The following is a 21,529-nucleotide window of genomic DNA, read 5'->3' as shown; positions in this document are numbered from 1 at the left end:
TCCAGAAATCACTGTATCCCACTGATTATCCTCATCCCACCAAGTTTCTGAAATGCCCACAATGTCTACATTCCCCTCTATAATTCCCCAGACACATTAGGCCTGCTTTATTGTTTGATAACATTTTTCCAAATATTTTTAGTATAACTGCTGCAGGTGCTTTCTCTCCTTCTAAGTTGAAAGCACCTTTTAACATATTTTTCTTCCTATCCATTACCCATTATAGGGAACATGGCCCATTGCTGTAATAAAGTAATGCCTCGGCTACACATGTATAGCCACAAATAACACCCATCAAGGGAAGACCATCAACAATTCACAACTATATATGATCAAAATGGTATATTACATTCATTACAGTATGAGGATGTGTTAGTGGTCATAATATGTTTTTTGTAATAATATGTTCTTCATAGTCCCTTTGAAGTTACTGAGCTGTACCTATGTTATTTTGGAAATCGGGTGCTGTTTTACCAGCTGCTGTTTAGGATAACTGAAACGTTTTGATTTGGCTGTCTTCCTTCCACAGTGGGCGTCTTCTGTCATAGTTACTTTCTGTTTTGAGGTCTATGGACACTATTCTTGAATGGAATTACATAGGCGCCTACTGTTGGTTTTTGAACAAGTTCTTTTTATAAATAGTACCTAATTGTTATGAGCAATCTGTTGGATATGTGTTTATACATTCTACTGGGTTATGATTACTAACACATCCTTGTACTTTAATGAATGTAATTTACAATTTTGATCATATATAGCTGTGATTTGTTGATGGTCTTCCCTTGGTGGGTGTTGTTTGTGGCTATACTTGTACGCTAAGGGTTCCCTATTGTCTTTGGCATCGGCTACACATGTAGCATAATGAGTGGTAAAATGAGTTGTATCCCTTCAGACTACAGGTGAGGAGAATCACATTTTTAATGCTCATCTACATAAAAACTCCACAAATAAGAATTTAACACAGTGTGTGTGAGTGTGTGTGCGCGGAGAGAGAGTGTGCGAGAGAGAGAGAGAGAGAGAGTGAGCGAGAGAGAGAGAGAGAGAGAGAGAGAGAGAGAGAGAGAGAGAGAGAGAAATTCTAGTTGAATCGGTATTTGTTTTCCACTTTTAGAGAATTATTAATGTAGGGAATCTGGTAAATGTCATCCCTCACCTGCAGTCTGAGGTAGTGCAGTCCATTCTACCACTTCATAAGTCTGCCACCTCATTACCAGTTCACTCTGCTGCATGTCTAGACGAGTCCTAAGTCAAACAGGTACAGCAATGTAGTAAGAGAGTACTTGCGTGTTCAATGCCACTCCTTATGGTTGAAAGAAAGCACAATGACAGGAATGTCTGTAAGCTCTATTTCATCTATTCTTTGTATGTATTCCATTTCTAATAGCTGAGTTGCAGCTGTTTTAAAGTCACTCTGAGGGTTTTTACCAAGAATTCACCTAATAATCATAATGTGAAGTGACTGATGAAAAATTATTGTTTCTGTCTATAAAAACTGACACATAATAGATCCTGGTTTTCTGTAGTTATGAGTAAAGTGCTCATTAAATGTCTCTTCATGCAATGCACTGACAATCACTTCAAAATTGTTTAGCTAATCAGGCTACCCCATTCTGAAACTATTAACAAAGGTAATAAGAATACAAAATCCTATAATAAGCTAACAATGAAGATACTAAAATTCTGCTAATTTATGGCTGGAATTTACCTTGCCATTCAAAGAAATGTGGAGCTTTGTTAGAGGGCCTCTCATCTCTTCATGCAGTGTACTTAAAATCTTCTTTCTCATCTATTAAGAGTTGGAAGAAGGATGTAAAACACTGAAAATAATATTTTAATTTCATATAAATAAATAATTTCAGAGCACCAAATGAACAATAGTTAACAAGAGATTATGAAATCTCTATAAGAGATCATGGCAGTCAAATCTATACCCTGATCCCCTGCAGGTCTTAAAGGAGATTGCCTTCTCTTTGAACCTCTCTTTCATATCTTTGTCTCCCCATTCCATAGCTGCAACCTCCTCACTCTCAGTCTTATCTCCTGACATTATATATTTGGAGCCATGTAATCCTCAACGGAGCTGCGGTGGCTCAAGTGGTTGAGACGCTGAACTGCAGGCTGTGGAAGTTCGGTAGTTCAGCAGTTCGAGATCCGAGTGTGCTGCATGACGGAGTGAGCTCCCGTCTCTAGTTCCAGCTCCTGCCAACCTAGCAGTTGGAAAGCAAGAAATTGCAAGTAAATAGGTACCACTTCAGTGGGAAGGTAGCAGCGTTTCATGTGCCTTGGTGTTTAGTCATGCCAGGGACATGATCACGGAAATGTCTTCAGACAGTGCTGGCTCTTCGGCTTTGAAACGGAGATGAGTACCGCAACCCTAGAGTCGGATTTGACTGGCTTTCAAGCAAGGGAACCTTTACCTTTAAGTCTCAACACATTGAGTGGAATTCAATTCAGCCACTGGACACAGCAGGCAAATGAAAGTCCATAGAAAGAAATTTTGCAGTAGGGGACTTAATGACAGGCAAATGTATGAGGTAAGCCCATGCACAATAAGTCAGGACACTGGAGGGAAAGTGCCTGCTAACATGTTATTCAGCAGCTGGGTAAAATAGTGCCAACTTGCTTTTTTCTTTTATATACACTAATAAAAATGCTAGACACTACCCTTAAAAACATTAAGCTGAACGACTGGAGGGAAAGTGCCTGCTAACATGTTACTCAGCAGCTGGGTAAAATAGTGCCAACATGCTTAAAAACATTAAGCTGAACACTCACTGAAGGGGCCTGGAATAGCTCCATGAGGCCTGTGACTATATGCAAATGGCTGGAAAAAGCACACGTGCCTTACAAGGCTTGGGGCCAACAGTCTGTAACTGAAACATTATGAGCCAGTGTGTTAAGAAACCATGACACTAATCTACAAGCTGGGAATTCAGAATCATCAAGAGGACAGAAAACAGTATTAATATACCTCGCTGGTAAGGACAGTGTAGTCTTCTGCTGCCATCATTACTTCAGCTGCTAAGAAGTTGAAGATCAGATTGGTAATGTCTGTACAAACAGTCTTCAGCATGTGTTTGGCAATGTTAGTTTGTGTCTCATCTGCAGATGAGAAATGGAAACCAGCACATTATAACACTTGCAAATTTACTTTGGTATCAGTTCATAATCATTCTCCACATTAATTACCAACCAGCTTTTTATGGGCCATAATATAGAAACTTTCATTCCAACTGCTTTTTTACAAGTTAAAAGTACTGTAACATCAAAAAGCATGAACGACCTATAAAGACTAGACAAGATTTTTATTTAAAACTGTATCTTTTTCAAACAGAGATAAAAATAAACAAACTGGTTTCCGTTTGTGGGGCACAAATTGTAGGACTCAAACATTCACTCAAAAATATCTGTGGTGAGAAAGAAGTAGACAGGACGCAAGAAAATTACAAAAACACAGCTATGGAAATGAAAAGCTCAAGGAAAAGAGTGGGCAACACTGCTACAGAAATTATTGGAAAAAGATGTCAATGTGCACTAAGAAAAATATTGGCATATAATAAACCAGCAAGGCTATTTCTGAAGAAGAAAAATGTAGAAGTTAGAATAAAAGCAGGACTCTCAACTTGACACTGCTTCTTCGCTAACAAAGAATACTCCTTATTCCAGTTTACATGCAAGGAAAACCTGGCGTACTTTCAATGATGAAACAGCACTTGCAGTCTTCATCTGTTAGTCTGCCAAGGTATCTAGATTTCACTTTCTGTTTTCCCCAGATGTAGTTGTTCAGAGTTCTAATTGATAGTAAATTACTAAAAATATAAATCTATTTACTGTACCTGTAAAATGTTTTGCTCCTTTTTCAAATAACCGGACATTATTGTACAAACTAGAAACTTCTTCCTGCAAGTCCTTGATGGTCTTTTTCCTGCTAGTCCCAGACGAATTAGAAGCTGAGGACATAAACAATGAACGCAGTACTTCCTGATAGCTTTTTGTCAAAGGCCTGAAGATAAAGATAATAAAAGAAGGTATCTTAAACAAGAAGAAGCCAGCATTTCTCCCAATCTGTGAAGGCAAACCCAAGATAAGTAAAAGAATGCAATTACCTTACTAGATGGTCAGCAAGTTCTAGTATCAGCTCTTCAGGGCAGTCCCTTATGTGTTTTCGTAAAACATCCTCAATCTCTTCATGTGACATAAAAAGGATCTCCAAGTGTTTGCTCCGATCTGGAATTATAACACTGAACATGAAATACTGGAACATGGTAGCTTAATTTAGCTTAAAGCTTCCTCAGCTGAAGTCAATATAGGAATGCTATCCTTCTTAAAGCCTATGTGAAACATGTTCCTCTTAATTTTATGGCTCTTGCACGTCACAGAGATCTAGAATGCATTGAATACTGATATGGAAGTTATTCCAAGCCACTATTTTGTTTTCTGTAAATTAACTACAAAATGCCACAGCTCTCCCCACCCCTTCAGCCTCTGACTGATTTGATAATTGGGTAAGAATAATTTGGAAACAAAGTTAGTAAAAGTTGTTCTTTGGGAAAACCAAATTATGGAATTATTTTACACAGTTCATAAAATTGACATTTAACAGTGTGTTAATAGTGGGCCCATAGTTAATAGTGTTAAGTATCCAAACACATACTTATCCAGATAGTATCCAGATATATACTTAACAAAGAAGACATTATTCTCAAAAACAATTTAAGATAAAGTTAACATTTGTTGTTTATTTATTTATTGTTACTTAGTAAAAAAATTCTGTGCTGCCTTTCCACCCAATTCAGGGTCCCCAAGGCAGCAAACATTAAAAAATTTCAAACATTTAAAGTACAAATATATATACACAATACTTACAATAATTAAACAAAACATGTAAACACAAACACATATCAGCAGAGAGAAGGGCTAGTAAGAGTTAGTGAAGGAACACCAAACAAACAGAAGTATTCACCTGCTACTGTCAGATAATAAGAGGGGCCCAGATGAATCTCCCTGGGAAGGGAGTTCCAAAGTTTCAGTACTACAATTGAGGGGGCCCCTTCTCGGGTTGCCACCTATCTAGCCTCCAGCTTAAAAAGTGTATTCCAAATGTTGTTCTTCCTACAGCTTGTTTAATATTTGAGATTGGCTTCTTTACAATCACATATCTATATATAGACACATATATAGACATATATACCCTGTTTCCCCGAAAATAAGACCTACCCAAAAAATAAGCCCTAGCAGGATTTCTATGCATTTGTGGTATAAGTCCTAGTGTGTCTTCTTGAGAAAAAATAAATATAAGACAGTGTCTTATTTTCGGGGAAACACGGTATACATATTATATATAAAAATACAAAAGTAGAGGCTGAGCTAGTATTTCTTAAGCATCTGAGGTAAAAACAAGGTTACAGACTTGTGCTACTTGCTTGCGATTCCTCATCACTGTCAACATCCTTTCTTCCCTTCTTCTTGGTTTTCTTAATCTTGATTTCTCTAGCATTTCCACCACCACTGCCTCTCACACTTCCGCTGCCCTCTGGTGGAGAAATTATTTGGTTAGCACACAAAGTGTATGAAGGGATGTTCTCTCAGGCAAACACAACATGAAACTGAAATCCCTGTATCAAATAAGGATAATGGTAAGGCCTGATGTACTATGTAGAGAAAAATAAATACTGCCACTCTTTGATGTGTAGGAACAGGACAAAGTGCACAGTACTTCAATATTTAACTCTAATGTCCAACTGGGTAGTAAAACAAATTTGAACACAGGCAAAATTGAACACAGGCAAGACGAAAGAAAGCAGTCTTCTCAACAGGATCTGTGACCACATACGGCTGCTTAAAGATCCGAAGAAACACCTTTAGTAAACCAACAATGACATTAACACATAGTTCAGTGATGCTGAATACAGGAACTTCACTTACATTGAACTATAACCATTGTATGTATTATAAACAGAATTAAGTCTCCCCTGTACTTTTCATTCAAAATGACCCCACTAATCCTCAGTCATCAAATCACAACAATAGAGAGTCTGAACTGATTCTGATACAATATTTTGTTCTACAGAACAGGGCATGAGCAAAACATTAATGAAAATATTTTGTCACCTTACGTAACACTTTTCTTATTTATTCTTCTGTAGGTACTCTATGATAATAAAAATCAGCTGCAATTTCTCTGATAAATATCACTTAGCTTAAACATTAGTACCCTTGACTGACTTATACCATGACTAATCTCAATGTTTGATGTAAAGTTTCTTAACCACAGCAAATCCTTTTAACCTTATCACCTGTTAAAGGAAAATACTTAAATAAAATCAGTATTCCTTATTTACAACAATAAATACCAATTTTTTAAAGAGCACATGCAAGAATTAGGCTCAGCAGCACTCACAGTGGAATCAGCTGACATGATACAGTGAAAGATTCAGGTGGGCAGGCCATGTGGGTTTGAAGCAGCAGAACAAAGTTTGAGTCCAGTGGCATCTGAAGAGGTGTGCTTGCACACAAAAGCTTATACCTTGAATAAATTTTTGTTTGTCGTAAAGGTGCCACTGGACTCAAACTACAATACAGTGAATGCACATCTTAAGTGTATATCTGTTCACTTGACAAATGAGTAGTATCTGGATAAATGAGGGACTTAAATCACATCTTCAATGCACATATATAAAAAAGAAAAGCCCCCTGTACACAAATTGGTCATGCATTCACTGTACCTTGTGAACAGGTCTATCATCCTAATTGAATAAATAATGTAGCATTGCACGACCATATGTCCCATTTTTACTTTTGCACTGACTAAATGCCTGAAGATTTCCTTGTATTTGGTTCATTGGTGCAAACTTATTTTGTTTAATTGTAAGAAAATAGTTTTAAAATCCACCTGGATCTAGTTTTAAAAGCTGTTTTCAGTTCAGGGGGGGTTGTATATTAGCCTCTGCTGCTTCTATAATCTCCCAGAAGACTCTGGCTGCCAGGTAGAATTTTGTCTTTGTGCCTCCCTACCCTTACCCAACCTTGTCTGTTTCAGAGTACTTCAACACAGATATGAAATACTGAAATGTACTTCTCACACTCACAATGATCAAGAGGTCAGTAGGTTATGTAAAACAGCTATGTGAAGTGTGTGGGTGTTTCACTAGCTCTGCTTCCACTGCTTCCTGACTCCTGTGATCAGTCACATACGCTTCTCAAAAAACACAAAAGATGGTAACAAGTCTCCACAGGTGAGCCTTCGTATACTGGGATGAAAAGGACCTCTCATGTTTCCCACTTTCAAGCCCCACAAACTGGAGAGTTATTGCACTGCCCACCCGTCTGTTTCTTTGCCACTCTATGGCAGACAAAGCTGCTAATAACCTGGAAGAACTGGATTCTCCCCTCCCCCCCAAATCTCATCCTGTCTTTCAATATCTTTTTCAAAAACTGCAACTAAAGAGTGGAGAAAGCCCTTGCTATGTCAATGTGGTGACTAGGAGTGTGCAATTTCTTTTTAATTGGTATTTTTCAGTTTGGGTCTATTGGACCTGAATTTTTTTTGGTATTTCTGAAAAATTCCAGATCCCAATATTGATATGGTATTTGGATCTGGGATTCTTTTGAAATCCTGATTTTTTTTCAGGTCCAGTACACCCAAGAAGAAAAATACTGGTAAAAAAAAAAAGCCAGCCCAATCCTGGGTCTGGCCTGGCTTTTCCTACAGCACAGTTCGAACTGCACTGCAGGAGAAGCTGGCCCCAGGATCTGCATGCCACAAGGAGGTGTTTCTCCCCGCTGCACACAGATTCTACCCAGGCCAGCTTCTCCTGCAGCGCAGTTCGAACTGTGCTGCAGGAGAAGCTGGCCCCAGGATCTGCTGTGCTGCGGTTAGCAGATGGCTCTCTGCGGCACAGCAGCTTCTGGGGCTGGCTTCTCCTGTGGCCCAGTTTAAACCGGGTTGCACCAGAAACCAGCCCTAAGCCAAGCCAGCAGGAACAATCTGCTCCACCCGGCACAGCTGATCCTTGGGCTGTCTTCTGCAGTCCCTTTAAACTTTAAAGGGACTGCAGTAGAAGCCGGACAAATAGCTCCACTTTTTTGGATCTACTGTTAATCCTCTAGTATATCCGGGATTTTCTCGGGATTTCCCCCCCAGTTTTCCTGAGAAAATGTAGATACATTTGAGAAGCAAAAATATACCCCTCCACACAATACTGATAAGGTATTTTTCGGGTATATCTTTGGCTCAGGTAGATCCGAATGCACACCCCTAGTGGCAACCCCTTCTGGATCTGCCCCATACTGGGGGGTGGGACATTCAGCCATTTAAAAAAAAAAACCCTCCTATAAAGCTAACACACAGTTAATGATCCCACTTTCCTACCAATTGCTTTCTTCCTTCTTTCATCCTTTTTGTCTTTTTTACTTGAGGAGGCATTTTCTATAAGGGAAGACTGCTTCAGGTCGTCTTCAGTGATTAAGTTAACTGGGTTATTATTTTTCATTTCCTGAAATGAAGAACAAAAGCATGTTCAAATGTGCTATATAGAACTCACTGTAAGTTCTCAAGGTTTTCAATACCATCTCTTCCTTTTGCTCAGTAGGGACATAAGGGACTTTTAACAAGTTAAGCAAGATACCACTAGTGTGCAGGTGGTACTGTAATTAGTAGTTTAGGCTAACCTCAAAAAGATGAAAAGTATTGTCTATTCTCATCTGCAGTGGTTCTCTAGGACACAAAGCAGAGATCTTTCTGGCTTGGCAGCCATTAACTGGAAATGGTAGGGCTGTGTGTATGTAAAGTGCCATTAAGTCGCAGCCAACTCATGGTGACTATGTAGGCTGTTGATAAACATGGGACCTTGGGCCTGCTAGGCAGGTCCTCTAACACTGAACTATGAGCTTTACTTTAGACCTTCGGGTGACTGTCCATCCAGATCCATTCTGCTAGAAAATCTATGACTATTTTTTCCAGTTTTTTACTTCATGACATCCATGCTTTTAGTCTTGAGATATGGCTCCTAGGATATACTGACTGTAAGCCCTTTAGAGACTGTGACAGGTGCACAATAAGGTGGTCTGGCTTCTCTGTGGAAGAAAATGCTGCTACTGCCTTAGTTGTGCTCACCCAGAGAAACCACAGCAGCATATAATCTTTCCCAATAGTACTGTAAATCCAGAGTTTGACTCTGAGAACTGTAAAGTTCATTTTACTAAGTTCATAGATCTCGCTGCTGGAGGCTGGCTGAAAGCATCTAACTGCTGTACCGGTGGGACTACAAAACCGTTTAAGAACATTTCTGTCAGAACGACAAAATTAAACAATCTTGAATTGTTGATATGATTGCAATTACTTATGTCCCCCTTTCCTTTGTAATAATAAATGTTTCTGACAAAATTTCATATCTCTAATCCATTTATACTGCACTTTTAGAATAATGAAATTGCCTACATTTTCCCTTATGTCTGTCATAAAAAAACCTTGAAAAATCAGTAACTATTATTTGCTATTGCTTCTATGTTTATGTTATTTATAGTCCAGTTTTCTCAATGAAACCCAAAGTGGATTATACAGTGTAAGTCAATACAAATAGGAAGCAACACAAAAATTAAGACTGCAAAAATTTGAAACTAAGCAGAAACCTGACACAAAGCATATTAACACAACATGTTAAATGGTGCATGAATTACACAGTAGGATAATACACACAGCAACAGATAGCATGTGTTATACACAGTAGTATTGTCCACAGTCTCTTTCCTTGTATAAAAGCATTCTTCCTGAATCAATTCTGTTATAATAAAGTCCTATTACTTGTGTAAAAAAGCTCTCCTGAATAACTCAAGTTTTGCATAATTTGTGAAATGCCAGGAGAGTGGAGCCTTCCTGACCTCCTCAGGCAGGCCATTCCATAAGGTGGGGGGCACAACAGAGAAGGCAGTTGTTGATCTTGCCTATTTGCAGGGTGTCCCTGAAACCTTTCTCCTTCAGGCTGGCGGACCCAAAAGAACAGTACATGTATGCATTTGGGGGGGGGGGCAAACTGGGAGTCTGCAGAAGGCAATGATTGCCCTCTTGTCCTTCACAAAAGGGGGGAGGGAAGCTGTTTTGTGGGAGGATGTGCCAAAGGAGTACCAACTTAGGATCGAAGTCATATTCAGATGATTTTTATGTGAGGAAGTATATTGGTCAGGTCCACACACAGCAATACTATTTTAAGATTTTGTTTTTATCCAGTGGACCATGCCTCTTTTTTCCCCAGGAAAACTTTGATAAATGCAACAAAAAAGGGGCACTTTAAGAGAGAGAGATTAAAGCACATCAAAACTGGTTTTTTTCAAGGTGGTGCTACTAGGCATACAGCTTAGAATTAATCAGTTAGAGAAGCTAACTTGTTGTTTTGTTCTTGATTATATAGAAGAAGAACCCAGAGTCCAACATTTCATTAGAAAATGAATCACAGACAGACAGGCTTAAGGAAAACCAATCTAATGACAAATGAAGGAAAGTAGCTTAGTACTTTGTCAAAATATGCTGAATGTTTTAAAGAAAAATAGCAAGCTCACATTTAATAACCAAAAATCAGTACAGTACACGAAACATATAAGAAACTTGATGCTGATTTCACAGACAATGCATGGGTTTTTAAAAACAGAGATAACATCAATATAAAGATTTCCTAAACATCCTGAGACCCTTCAAGCTGAATATAGCTCCCTATCCATGCCGTTCACTAGATGCTTGCCCAAGACTTCATAACCATGGCACGGGATGGATGCCAAGCACTTGGTAGTCTACAATACATTACTGGGAGTTTAATTGTACAATACTTTTCTAAACAGGCTCAGGAACAAACCTTTTCAGCTTTCTGGTGCATCAGGTCATTAAACAGCTCAGCACAGTTGTTGATAAACTTCTCACTGACCACCACAGTGTCACTGAAGACCAAAGTTGAAGGCTGATTCATGAAAGATCTCATCACTTGCTGAAGCAGCATGCTAGCGTCTTCTACCGATAATGAACTTGGAAGAAGAGGCTAATATTAAACACAAAATTGGAAAAAGAAATCAAGTTCAGATTTATTGCTCAGCCATTTGCTCACATACAAAGTCACTTGTATGTACCAGCCTAGGGTGTCCATGTTGGCACCCAATGCAGCATTCTGAGGGCCAACAGACAACACACGAAAGACCTGCAGTTAGGATTTTCTGTGATTTCTGTACAGCCAACTAGCGGTCATAGATAACTCTGAAGACTGGAGAAGGGTTATTAGGGAAAAAGGTATTTTAATCCCTTCTTTTCCATGCATATTCTATAATAAAAATCTTTAAAAGGGTTAGGGTGGTTGTGGGGGGGGGGGGGGGGGGATACTACAGCTTGCGCCTGTCTTTTCCAGACTGCTTCAATCTCCAAAGAGGCACAGAGGGAAAAGGTTTAGACATCCTCACTCCTAGTGATCCAGCTACTAATAAGTTTTTAAAAACCACAGAAATCATAATCGCAGATCTCTTGAATCTCATCTGACACCCAAAATCTTGGTTTTCGGGTCAGTACATGGACAATGCCTGCTGAAAGCTCAAATGCTGTGGGGAAGTAGGAAGAAGAGCATATTTAATAACCTATGTAAATTTATTGTGTTTAGAGGTATAAATAGGTGTGAAGATGTAAACGAATGTTTAAAAGATTCACAAAATAAAGTTTTTGATAGAAGAAACTTTTGCTGAAGATTTTAAGGGAAGGAAACAGACTGGCAAATAAAATGGTATTTTAACAAGCACACATAGGATAAATTGTTTCAAAATACAAGAAGAAGAGAAGGAGGAGGAGGAGACTGGATTTATACCCTGCCCTTCACTTGGAGCCTCAGAGCAGTTTACGAACTCCTTTCCCTTCCCCTCCCCACAAAAGACACCCTATGAGGTAGGTGGGGCTGAGGGAGCTCTGAGAGAACTGATTTTTCAAAAACAGCTCTGACAGAACTATGGTTTGCCCAAGGTCATCCAGCAGCTGCAAGTGGAGGAGTGGGGAATCAAACCCGATTCTCTCAGATTAGAGTCCGTGCACTTAACCACTACACCAAACTGGCTTTACTGATCAGTAGGTTTGCATTGAAATAAATTAAAAATAAGTCTGAAGCAAATTGTGCCTTGTTTACAACCTAACCCACTCAGTAGCTGGCCACTCTGATCTATAATCCTGTACTGCTCTGCCTGGAGGGACAAATATGCAGTCTCCAAGAAGCCTTTCTACAGGTATAACTGGCTACAGAATTTTGGGCAGAATATTACTGAGCTTCCATACTCTAGTTGACCCCCGTTCACCCAGGCATACATGCAGCAATAAGTCTGCATAACTGCATAAAAATTGACTTCATAGAAAAATATATAAAACAAATATGGTGAGAAGAAACAGAATACAGATCATACCACAATATCCACCCAAGATCCAGAACTGATGGCTTCATCCACTGAGGCTTCTACTTGATCCATAATTTCCTGGCCAACACAAGATGTTTTCAGAAACAAGAGCTGCAAGGACTTGTATCTTTTCTTTATGTAGTTCACAGGGTCTGGGATGCCAAGTCTGGACAATGCGTCAAATTCTACAAAATAACAGAAAGTCCTTGATTTTAAAGAATTTTTAAAAAACAAAAAAACAAGGAAGAGCCACAAACCTGTTTCTTTGCATGACTGATCACTTTGCCCTGAATTTTGTTTCTTGCTCATAATGAAACTCAGACTAAAGGCCATTGCTTCAAGAATGGAGACTTCTAGTACTCTCTCAGCTCCACTCACACACAAATATACTCACTTCATGAGACAGAATCTGAGACGGTCCATCTCGGCTTTACCCTATGTCCCCAGGGGACAAATAAAGTAGCAAGAAGGCAGATGAAACTTATGTCTCACCCCACCCTCTGCTTCTTCCATCTCCCATTGAGGACTTTGCCATGGACAGATTAATTGCAGGCAAGGCTGCTTTACCAAATCTGCCCTGCCCAGTGTTATTAATACCTTGATCACTACTACCAGGCCCTGAGGAAAAAGGAAGTTCTGCACTACCTTCTCTCCAGCTGAATCTGTCTGCTAGGAATTCTGGGAGTGGGAGGAGAGGGGTGTCACAAACAAATATTTGACTTCCCCACAATGCTTGGGCTGTCTTTAGAGGATGATGGGGGGACATTGCTCCCTTTCTTCTAGTGCAACTGTTGTGAGGGCAGTGTCCCACAGTTTTAGGAATAGTAGGAATGATGTGGCTCCCCTTCAACTTTACCTGAGGGTTTTTTCCCACTGAAATGAGTGGCATTTATTTACCACACCACAGTTGGAATGCATACTAATCTTCTAGCCTCCTTTCTTTACACCAGCTATTAAGATTACACAGGCCTCACCACAGTAGGACAGAATGTTTGGAGCAAGCATTTTACAGGAAGAGCTCAACTCAGATATAACAGTGGGACACTGTGGAGAGTGTGATCATCTGAAAGCAGGCCACTAAAGATAACGCAAACCCATGGATTATTTTAATTATATTAGCTTTAAAAAACCAGGAATTGGCTTTCAGGTGATCAGTGAGATCATGGTTTGCCACAAATGCTGGTTTCATTGTGTGTTTACTCTAGCCAGTAAGCTCTGTAGCTGAGGAATAAGGATGGAAAAGCTCATGTTTATACATACACAAAACTATAGTTAATACCAACTGTGTGATTAATAACCTATCTTCAAACCTGATCCCAGTTGGAAAGATCCTAACTATCCATAGAGGCCAGCATTTGGATGATCCCACTTGCCATAGTAAGGCTCATGAAACTGCCCAGTGTTATGTCTGAAATGAACTGGACAGATATCCTGAAACGTACTTCACTTGACAAATAACTTTCAAACAAATTTATGTTTACAAGGAAGCCATTACCTAAGTAGCCATTTTGCTTGAAAAAAGAATCCACCCAATTGCTCTGAGTTCTGGCATAGATGTCAGGGATGAACACAGCCCTGTCTTGTCTTCCACCAACAACCGTGCCTTTCAGACGTCCAGCATTAACAAGCTCCTCCAGGACAGCTAATGAAAGAAATGAAGTAGCCACATCATTAAACGTATTTACGAACAAAGTAGGGTGACTGTCTTTTAATGAGTCACAAGAATTACAAAATCAGGCTTCAAGGACCCACTTCTTCACAGCACAAATCCCCACCCTGTGAATATTCACAGGCCCAAGGTTTTTCATCCATGACACTGTGGCTGTAATTTCCTTGCTAACTATTTTCATAACTTTTTATGCATCAGAATCCAGCTAGTGTTGCTGACCTTTTAAAACTATTTGATGTATGTTTATTGTTTGCCACTTCAAGAGCCAGGTGGGCTGAAAGCACAGGATATAAATATATAAAAAATAATAAAGGATCACTGAGATTTCCTGGACGATACTTTGACAGTTTTCCCCAAAGCCATTCTAGTTAGAAAGACAATATTTAGTATCTCTGGACTGAGTTACTTAGTCACAGCAGAGCATTTAAAGGCCAACTCCAGCACTGCTGCTTTCAAGGCAGGAGCTGCTGTGTTGGCATTATGGCTGCATACTGTTTTGTCTGTCCAGACAGGCAACATTAACCAGCTGAACGACATTGCCTCCGGTTCAGTTTAAAGCAGAAAATGGCATACATGGATGAAAATAGATAAACAATGTGTATGGTATATGATATGAAGTCTGAAAGTGGAAACTGATGGCAGAAAAAGGATGAAAGTGGAGACTGATGGCAGAAGAAGCAGGTAAACAGACATTGAGAAATATTAGACTAGTGCAGGAACCACTTTCTTGTGTCTTTTTTCCACAAGGTAAAGTTGGGAAGCACAGAACAATCACATGGGGAGGGCTTATCAAGAGACTTTTTCCCAACTAATTACTGGCTGGTAGCTGGCCATGACAGAGGGTAACAAAGGGGGGGAAGGTAGCCTGACCAGAAATCACTATTTATGAATTCCCTATTTCCCCCCCAGTGGGGACCTAAAGACACCTATAACATCATTCTCCCCTGCTCTATTTTGTCCTTAGAATGACCCTGTGAGTTACTTTAGGCTGACAGTGAGTGAGTGACTCGCTCAAGGTCACCCAGAAAGCTTCCACAGCACAGTGAGATTTCAATGTGGTTCTCCGAGATCCTCCTCTGACATGCAAGCTACTATACCACACTTGGGGTGGCTCCCACAGTGCTGCAGCAGCACATGAGGAAACCAGTACACAGGAAAATGTATATGCTTCAAGGTAAGTATGTAGGTATGTAGGGCTATCTTTCAGATATGCTCCTGCAGAGTGCAGGGAAGTTGGACTAGATGACCTGCAAGGTCCCTTCCAACTCTAACATTCTATGATTCTATGTGGACAACTGGAAATAGGTTGATTCTAGCTATGTGTTCCCAGAAGATACGCAAAATTTGATGCAGGGAAAGAAAAAAAATTATAAAAGGGAGCAGAAGGGAGTTAAGTTGGGATGCTCTGCAGAAAGCATGAGACACGATAGTTCAGGAGACATACACTAAGGACTTCAGAAAGGTCTTGTTAATGAGGTAGGGCATCTTTAAGGGCTATTGCTATAAGGGATTATCTTTCTGGAAATCGTGTGTTACATCATTAATACGCCATCCTATTAACGAAGAATGACTACTACTGTTTAGCACTTTGATTATTTTAAATGTTTAAAATGCTTAAAATGTTTTAACTGTTCTTATGTGTTTTATGTGGATTTATGGTACTTTGTACACCAATGAATGTGAGCCGCCCTGAGCCTGTCCACGGGGAGGGCGGGATAAAAATGGAAATAAATAAAAATAAAAGAAAGAAATCCTTAAATGAAAGGTAAACATAAGTGACATAAAGTATATGCTTCACTTACTAGTATATAATGCTAAGGACATCACAGAGAGTCTGGCTCCACTAACACCAAGCAAAGCCTATAAATAAGAAGCCCAAGCAGTTAATGTCACTGGGTTATGTGAATTCTGTACCCCTGTGAGTGCTTGGCTGATAAAACTGTCTGTTGCCATGGACAAATAATGGCACAGAAGACAAAACTAGTACTGTGCATCTTGTTTCATCCTTCTCAGGTAGCCATTTCATCACCAGGAATTTTCATTGCCAGTGTTAGGGAAGCTCTACAGTTGGGATACTATAAGGAAACTATTGCTTGTTGAAATCTGTACATGTTCTGTCAAAACTGTTTACATGAAATCTGTTTTAGTAGACATGTAACTAAGACACATAAAACCAGGCAACATGCATTTCACAGGATCAGTTTAACCAGTTTTTTAAAGAAAAGGTACGCAACTACCTGATGTACTACATCAGGCTGGAAAGGCATCTATGTTATTCAGCTACTGTTTGGGGAGACTAATACTCTATTTACAAACTAATGACATTAGACTATTACTATCAGCAGCTCACCTAGTATGCCTCTTATGGGTGCGTTCAGACGGGGCATTTAAGCCGGTATAGAAGCCGGTTAGAAACGGAGAACTTACGGGCGATCACACGCACAACATCTGCCTTCCGTCCCTAACCATTGCCAATCAACGCAAACACCCCTTAAACCGGTGTAGTTTGCCACTAGGTCCCCAAGTGGTGTTTTCCTGAGGGCTCCGGTTCCAGCCGCATTTTCCCCATGTGATCGCTCTCTGCCGGTGTAGAGCCACTTCTGCTGGGAAGCCCGAGGCTTCCGCTTTTCACCCGCCATTTTTTTTTAGCCTCAGAGATATGCGCTTGGGCAAAGCTTCGCCCCAGCGTTAATAAAACAAACAAACAAAAAACCAGGTGATTAGTTTTAGGCTTCGGACGAGTCCGGGACCTCACGGAGGCCCTTTTCGCTGTAAAAGTTTAAAGAGCAGTGTTCCTTCAGGACATGCTTTTTGGGACAGGGTGTTCTGTGCCTGCGCAAAATCTCAATTCTGTGGATGGCTGCCTACACGCATGCGCAAAATTGAAAATAATAATAATTTTAAAAACTGCCAACGTGCGCTGCTGCGCGCCTAGTGTGGACGCCCGGGAGCGATGTGTTGTGCAGTGAGGGAGGTGAGTGTGACCGCGCTTGCCCCGGATCAAATTAGTCCACTTGGAACTGGAGCAGTTTAAACCGCTCCCGGCAGGCCGTCTGGCCGCACCCATGCAGAGAGACTACTGAAATTGATATTAGCATGAAAGAATCTGAACAAAACTCACAATAAAGCAAGTGTTCCTGGAAGCCATGCCGAGTGATTAGGTTAATTACTGCTGTAGGCCTAAAGAGAGAAGAGAGCTAAGTCACGAGCCAGGAAACATTTAAATGAAAATTCAGGATCTTACCTTTAATCCAAGTCAAACACCACATTTCTGAACAGTGGAATAATCCAACATGAATGAACCAACTACGCTCCACTTTGTACATGGAATGCTATTACAATAGATATGTAATCCATAACACTAAATTGGTATAGATTCAGATGGGTAGCTGTGTTGGTCTGAAGTATCAGAACACAGTTATTTAAGTCCAGTGGCACCTTTAAGATCAACGAAGTTTTATTCAAGATATAAGCTTTCATATGCATACACGCTTCCTCAGATACAGTGAAACAGAATTTCCTCAAGCCCTACATGTAGGAAGATGGGGGGCTGGGGGCAACCATCAGGAAGGGCCAGTCAGAGCCAAGATGCATAAGTAAAGCTGAAATTGTGGCCAGTAAGATCAATGAATGGCAGCAAATTAGCACACAAATGCGAGAGCCAACAAACAGATGTGAGAACGAGGCTCAAGTCCAGGGGCTGTTTGTTTGTTAGTGCTTGCATGTGTGTACTAATTTGCTGCCGCCTTGATACAATCTCAGCTTTACTTATGCATCTTTGCTCTGACTGGCCCTTCCTGACAGCTGCCCCCTCATCTTCCTGTACGTAGGGCTTGAGGACATTCTTTTTCCACTGCATCTGAGGAAGTGTGCTTGCACACGAAAGCTTATACCTTGAATAAAATTTCGTTGGTCTTAAAGATGCCACTGGTCTCAAACTTAGTTCTACTATTTCTAAATGCAACTTTCTATCTTTGATATCTGCAGTGTTGTGAAATTTGTAAAGATTTACCACCATGTTTGTAGCATTCAGGAGTGTGACTTTAATGGTTTGCATATTTGGCTTATTTTATCCACAGTGGAGAACTTGAACATGTTTGGGTGCAGACAGCATGAAGTCCTATTAATGCATCATTGCACATACTTTCTGATACCCAATGAACATGCTGTCAACAGACACTGGCGGCCTGTATTAGGGTCCTGTGGGACTTGCACAGAAGTTCTTCGAGAGCAGCAAAAGGCTGTGAAGTTCTGCTTTCTCCATTTCTGTCAGTAAAGACACCATCTGTAGTGTCCAAGGAGATATCAGCTCTTTGACATTTATCTTCAAACATATGAAGTTTGTCATGGTAGGAACAACTGTATTCATGGGAGTATTACCTCCTGTTGGGCTGTCACTGTTCACTCATAACAGTAGAGACCACAGTATGGATGGAAGGCTGGAAAGGAGTGAGGATAGAGGAGAAGGGAAAGCCCTCTCGCCTTGGTAACATTCCCTGCATTTAAAGCCCAGCCAGTTTTGTGGACCTAGCCCCACTATGCATATGGAATAGGATGGTAGCAGGTAAAGAACATTTCTGTTGCTGACTTTAGGGATAATATCACGAGCAATGCACTCTCTGTGTGAGATGCTCTCTGGGTTGCATGAGCTGGGTGGCTGCGCACATAAATTGAGAGCTGCTAAAGTAATTTCAATGTAAATTAGGCAGGAATGAGTCTTAAGAAGTATGCATGCCCTTATTGCTTTGTGGCTTCTAGCTCTTTCTCACTCTGTCCCAGTGGCTGGGCTGTACTTGGATCGCTAGATGGAAGGTAAGGAAAAAAAGCACATGAACATAATAAATCTGCCTCCTATGAGCTGCTTGATGCGTACCCACTTCCTGTCATCGTGACACACATTGTACTAGTACCATTACAAGGCTTTGAGTTGCTGATACCCCACAATCTAAAAAAATTGAAGTGTGGAACAATTAGTCTGTATAACGATGGGAATGAGCGCTTTGTAGAAAAGCAAGCATCAGAACAATGCAGTCATCATTGCTAGGTGTTAAAAATAGAATCTAATTCAAATGTAGTTAATATCCAGTCTTGCCTTTTTTAAGAAAGTCTTAACATAGTGGCAGACTACTGCAGCTATGTATTCAACTTACGTATCTTCCCAAGATGGTTTTTAACACAGTAATAAATTTACATGTTTAAGAATCAACTCTTTATTCCCCCTCCATGTACAGGGGAAATGGTATAACTGCCACAAGTAGAAACACATAATCAGACTTACCTTGTGATGGCACTGAAGAGACCACGAATGCGGGCCTGATGCCGAGTTACAAATGCCTCTGTGAAAATCACCCCTCGGTTGTCCTGATCTATTTGCCCATGGATAATTTTACCCAGACGTGCAGAGAATGCCTGAGAACAGAATCGTAGCATTTGATTGGACAAATGATTTAACACTGCATTGAGTTCTGAGCGTATGCCACAGGTATTTAATAAAGAGATTTAACCTTGATAAACTCAGGTATTACACAACCACAAAAGAATCCCCATCACTGCCTACCACATACAGATATGAGAAATCTTTCCAAGCAATCTGGGGTGGAATGGGCATTGGGGTGGTGGTGTTGGAACATCCAAAGTTCCCTCTAGTTATCACAAGGCTCGATATTCTGGAGTGTGGCAAGCATGTCCTGGAAGGTTTGGTTCAGAAATCACAGCAACAATCTTCCGTTCATCCATGAGTAACTGATGGAAGCACCCATCTTCTACCATATTCTGAACCATATTCTGTGGCTCCGACACAAGACTAGTGGGAGCCTGAGGATGTTAGAGTTTGTGCAGACTGAAAGATTCCTCAAACAGCTTTGGCTCTGCCTTGCCTCATACGGGGGAAAGGCAAAATTGATGATTTCATGGAAGAAGCTTTCTATCATTCCAAGGCACATGGAGCAAGTCCTCTAATATTACTTATCCACTCTAGAGCTTCCTTCTCTCTTTGGCATCTAGCAGCGGATGCTCAGAAACAGGCACATGTACACCTAAACAGCAACTAGCAGAAAGACCCTGATCAAGTGCCTTCTCCTGTCCAGAACTGCTGTGAGATGAATTCAAACAGCTGAGAGCACACAAGCAGGGGTACACTGTCGTGCTACTTCCTTGCAGCATTTCACAATGTACATGGGTACCAGTGACTGGCAAGCCCATAGCTGTGGAGAGTACTACAAGCAAGGCACTATTAGACATATACCATGCTCCCCTCTGAATTTCTGGTTTTCATTTTTTTTAAAGCAAGTGCCTAGCTCTTTTCCTTGCAAAGGGAGAGAGGAAAATGTGCAAGCAGACTTTTCTCCCAACTGTCTTGGCAGGAATGGGAGAGATAAATCTTTTTTTTTTTTGGCCCCCTGAAGGGGATTTTTTTTATTTGCATTTCTAAAAAAACCTACATAACTACAATGAAAAGGGGAAGGGAAACTACAAGCTATGGGAGAAAGAAAAAGGAGGCACTAAAAGTCCAAGTGTTGAAGGTTACAAACTGCTTAAAGAAAAGATTTGTTACTCTTAACAATTACTTTCAGACATGAGGAGTATCATCAATCATCACTTCAATTGTCAAAACCAGCTTATCAGGCTAGACAGAGAGTAATTCCATAGCTAATTAACAAAGATACAGACCTTGAGAGAGTTCGGCATCTCCCTATACGCTTTCCCTCCCCCCAAAAAAAGATATAACATTGTGGAGCCAAGGTTCCCTCAGTCTATACAATCACACAGATTTATCTTCCTTCTCTGTTAAATCTTATTTCACTATCAGCTGCAATATAACAGGCTCTATCCAATTAATACCGCTTTCCCCAGGACTTTCATTTGCTTTATTGCTTGTCTTAGATCATAGGGGTCCTTCCTTTTGTTGCTTCCAACACACGCTGGTTGGAGAATCCAACCGTTCACTTTGTAGGCAGATTTTATGAAGTAAGGGTGGCCAAGCCCTTTGCTCCGAAATTCCTTTTTAATCTGCCTGCAACCATCCAATATAAGCTAAACTTTAGAGTCTCCATACAGTCTTAATTTCTTCTGTGATCAAAGATCCACTGCTTCTTGGTATAGACACTGTCCCTTTAAAAGTACATCTACATTTAGAGCCAGTTCCGTCCAGCAGAGGGTGAGCAATTTTAAGCTGTAGGAAGAGTCTATGATTAGGTCACCTGACCTAACCCTCCGATCTCCTTCTTCCTGAGGAAAGCTTGGGTCCCGCCTTCCTCAAAGTCTCCGATCACCATCTTGGGGGGATGTTTACATTTACCGAACAAAGTTGCCAAAGTCTCAGAGGTCTGTAAATGCTTATTTTTTGGAAAAATTCTCTGCTCTAGTCTTTCTGTTATAATCCATGCCACTGCATGCTCAGTCCCCCCCCCGTTGTGTTTCCACTTCATTAGGTCGTTTAGGGGGTAGGGCTTCCCC

General features: G+C 40.5%; 1 protein-coding gene across 1 annotated transcript in view; it reads right to left on the bottom strand.

Annotated features, from left to right (window-relative positions):
- Positions 1-21,529, bottom strand: part of UFL1 (UFM1-specific ligase 1) — a 41,597-nt gene that overhangs the window by 8,125 nt on the left and 11,943 nt on the right. Inside the window, exons 6-16 of the mRNA XM_015424101.1 lie at positions 19,353-19,483; positions 17,196-17,254; positions 13,901-14,047; positions 12,415-12,590; positions 10,845-11,024; positions 8,372-8,495; positions 5,411-5,533; positions 4,107-4,227; positions 3,837-4,003; positions 2,972-3,102; positions 1,706-1,786 (exon numbers count right to left, since the gene is read on the bottom strand). Coding sequence (XP_015279587.1) covers positions 1,706-1,786; positions 2,972-3,102; positions 3,837-4,003; positions 4,107-4,227; positions 5,411-5,533; positions 8,372-8,495; positions 10,845-11,024; positions 12,415-12,590; positions 13,901-14,047; positions 17,196-17,254; positions 19,353-19,483 — 1,440 coding nt within the window. The remainder of the gene's footprint in view (positions 1-1,705; positions 1,787-2,971; positions 3,103-3,836; positions 4,004-4,106; positions 4,228-5,410; positions 5,534-8,371; positions 8,496-10,844; positions 11,025-12,414; positions 12,591-13,900; positions 14,048-17,195; positions 17,255-19,352; positions 19,484-21,529) is intronic.

The sequence above is a fragment of the Gekko japonicus genome, unplaced genomic scaffold, assembly GCF_001447785.1.
Source record: "Gekko japonicus isolate JY-2015 unplaced genomic scaffold, Gekko_japonicus_V1.1 scaffold903, whole genome shotgun sequence".
NCBI classification, from domain to species: domain Eukaryota; kingdom Metazoa; phylum Chordata; class Lepidosauria; order Squamata; family Gekkonidae; genus Gekko; species Gekko japonicus.
Note: the sequence above shows the minus strand (reverse complement) of the source record. Positions and strands in the feature narration are given on the sequence as shown.